Genomic DNA, 2,460 nt, shown 5'->3' with positions numbered 1-2,460 from the left:
GATGCTGATGCTGGTATAATGTTGATGCTGATATGATGTTGATGCTAATGCTGATATGATGTTGATGCTGATGCTGATATGATGTTGATGCTGATATGATGTTGTTGCTGATGATGATATGATGTTGATGCTGATGGCTGTGTTGGCTGGTGACCTCACTCTGTCTGTCCAGGTCGGCTGGACAGCTGTGGGAACTGCAGCATGAGATTGAGGTAAGGTCTGAGTCCTGGGGAGTAGGAGGGTGCAGTTGCTCAGGGCATCTACCAGTGGCATCTCTGACAGCTATTGTCACTGGGGCCCTGAAGTGGCCTGCCACTTCTTCCTCTCTAGAGACTGTGGCTTGGGCCCTTTTGTGATGTTCATTTGCCCAGTGCCTGTCCAGGAGTCTGGGTCATAGGGCCTCTGTCCTGAGCCCCTCTTTGTTCCTCTTGGACTATCCTTGTTAGTAAGCACCAAAATACTTTGGCAGAAAGTATTTTGCCCCCGGTATTGTTTATACCCTCAAGGGGTAGCTCTTCTGGTCTCATGGCGGTTCAGTTCAGATCCAGATGTTAGAGCCAGAGCCCTCTCAGTGTCCATCAGACATCCTGGGGTACCTTGGGTCTCTCTGAGTGCCGCCCCCAGTGAGTTCATGTCCCTTCAGATGTACCGGAATTCTGTGATTGCCCAGTGGAAAGCTATGAACTTGGATGTGCTGCTGACCCCCATGCTGGGCCCTGCTTTGGATTTGAACGCATCAGGCAGAGCCACAGGTGAGGCCTACAGCCCTTCCTTCAGTACTCTCATCCCCACCCCCGCTGAGGTCAGCCCTGTGAGCTCTGGTGCTGTGGGTAGAAAAGGAAGAGTTCTGGGGGACACCCCCTCCGTGGAGGAGCATCTTGCTCCTCACTTGGACCTCACTAGCTTGTTGGCTAAAGAGATGGAAGATGGCCGGGCGGTGGGGGCGCATGCCTTTAATCCCAGCGCTCAGGAGGCAGAAGCAGGCGGATCTCTGTGAGTTCAAGGCCAGACTGGTCTATAAGAGCTAGTTCCAGGACAGGCTCCAAAGTTACAGAGACATCCTGTCTCCAAAAACCAGGGGGTGGGGGAAGATGCGTGGAATGCTGGGAGTGGATGAGTTGTCTGTTCTGAACACTATTCCTGTAGGAGGTCTCCTTGAAGAGCCTGCAGTTTGGGGAGGTGGTGTTTGAATCTAGGGGTTGTTTAAGCCGAGAAGATAGGACCAGCATTCCAGGTCAGGGAATAGGGGAAGCTGCATGGGAAAAGGCACGGGGCAAGTGTCAGGGAGTCTTGCTGGCTTCTGTGCTTTGCCACAGACCTCAGGCCTGGGAAAGGGGGTTTTGTGTAACTCTACAATCAAAGTGCCATCTTATGTGCGGGATGAGGATGGGTCACTTAGGCCCAGAGAGGACAGTTGGCCCTGCAGGTGTGCAGGGATTGCTACAGCCAGCGTCTTGTGTTCCAGGGGCTATCAGCTACACCATGCTCTACAACTGCCTAGACTTCCCTGCGGGGGTGGTGCCTGTCACCACTGTGACTGCTGAGGACGATGCCCAGATGGAACACTACAGAGGCTACTTTGGGGATATCTGGGACTCTACACTGAAGAAGGTAAAGCCTGCCCAGCCCCTAGCTCACTGCTGCCCAGACCCCGCTGCTGTAGAGGACAGAGGCCTAGCACGTGCAGGCCTGGCCAGCCTTCCTCAGAATAGCCCTGTGCCTGCCGCTTGCCCTCCCCGCAGAGTGCATGTTTCCTGGACCTGGGGTGTGATCCCGTTTCTCCCATCCTGATGTCTGTATCCCCTGTAGGCCATGAAGAAGAGTGTAGGCCTGCCGGTGGCCGTGCAGTGTGTGGCCCTGCCCTGGCAGGAAGAGTTGTGCCTGCGCTTCATGAGGGAGGTGGAGCAGCTGATGGCCCCTGAAAAGCAGCCGTCCTGAGGGTCATCACCTGCCCAGCTCTGGAGGACCTGAACCTACGAACTCTGTAGCCCTGTCTAGTCAGGATACTACCACCTGTGAGGAAATGCCGAGCCCAGGGAAGAGGCATCCACCTGCCCTCCCTGGACCCCTGCAGAAGCACAGGAACCCCCCCCCCCCACACACACACAACCAAGTTTGGATCTTGCTCCCTTCTCTGGTCCTCTTTCCATCCTGATCCCCTACTTCATGTGGCAGCCAGCAGAAATGGCCTGAGCCAAGGGTCACCAACAGTGAAGCAGCAATGCATTATGTATTTTCTGGGTGTTTCTGTTAGGGTTCTGGGAACCAGAGCCTGCTGAGAGGGCTGGCCTGAACCTCTAGAGCCAGCTGCAATCTTGTCATTCTCCTGCTTCCAAACCTCCCCGATGTCACCACCCACAAGATGGACAAACGGGCATGTTCTCGGCACTTGACCCTGTCTTTTCCTTTTTTGTTGGGATTTGGCCCAGCTTTGATGGACACTGCCCCTGGTCTTCCTCC

At 54.8% G+C, this 2,460-nt stretch overlaps 1 protein-coding gene across 1 annotated transcript in view; it reads left to right on the top strand.

The window, feature by feature from the left end:
* Faah (fatty acid amide hydrolase) overlaps positions 1–2,454 on the top strand; it is a 20,209-nt gene extending 17,755 nt beyond the window's left edge. Inside the window, exons 12-15 of the mRNA XM_005371484.2 lie at positions 173–212; positions 644–752; positions 1,466–1,611; positions 1,810–2,454. Of these exons, the coding sequence (XP_005371541.1) occupies positions 173–212; positions 644–752; positions 1,466–1,611; positions 1,810–1,938 (424 nt within the window). The 3' untranslated portion in view covers positions 1,939–2,454. The remainder of the gene's footprint in view (positions 1–172; positions 213–643; positions 753–1,465; positions 1,612–1,809) is intronic.
* The last annotated feature ends 6 nt before the right edge of the window (positions 2,455–2,460 follow it).

Source organism: Microtus ochrogaster, unplaced genomic scaffold (genome assembly GCF_000317375.1).
Source record: "Microtus ochrogaster isolate Prairie Vole_2 unplaced genomic scaffold, MicOch1.0 UNK110, whole genome shotgun sequence".
Classification (NCBI taxonomy): domain Eukaryota; kingdom Metazoa; phylum Chordata; class Mammalia; order Rodentia; family Cricetidae; genus Microtus; species Microtus ochrogaster.
This window is presented reverse-complemented; position numbering and strand designations above follow the sequence as displayed.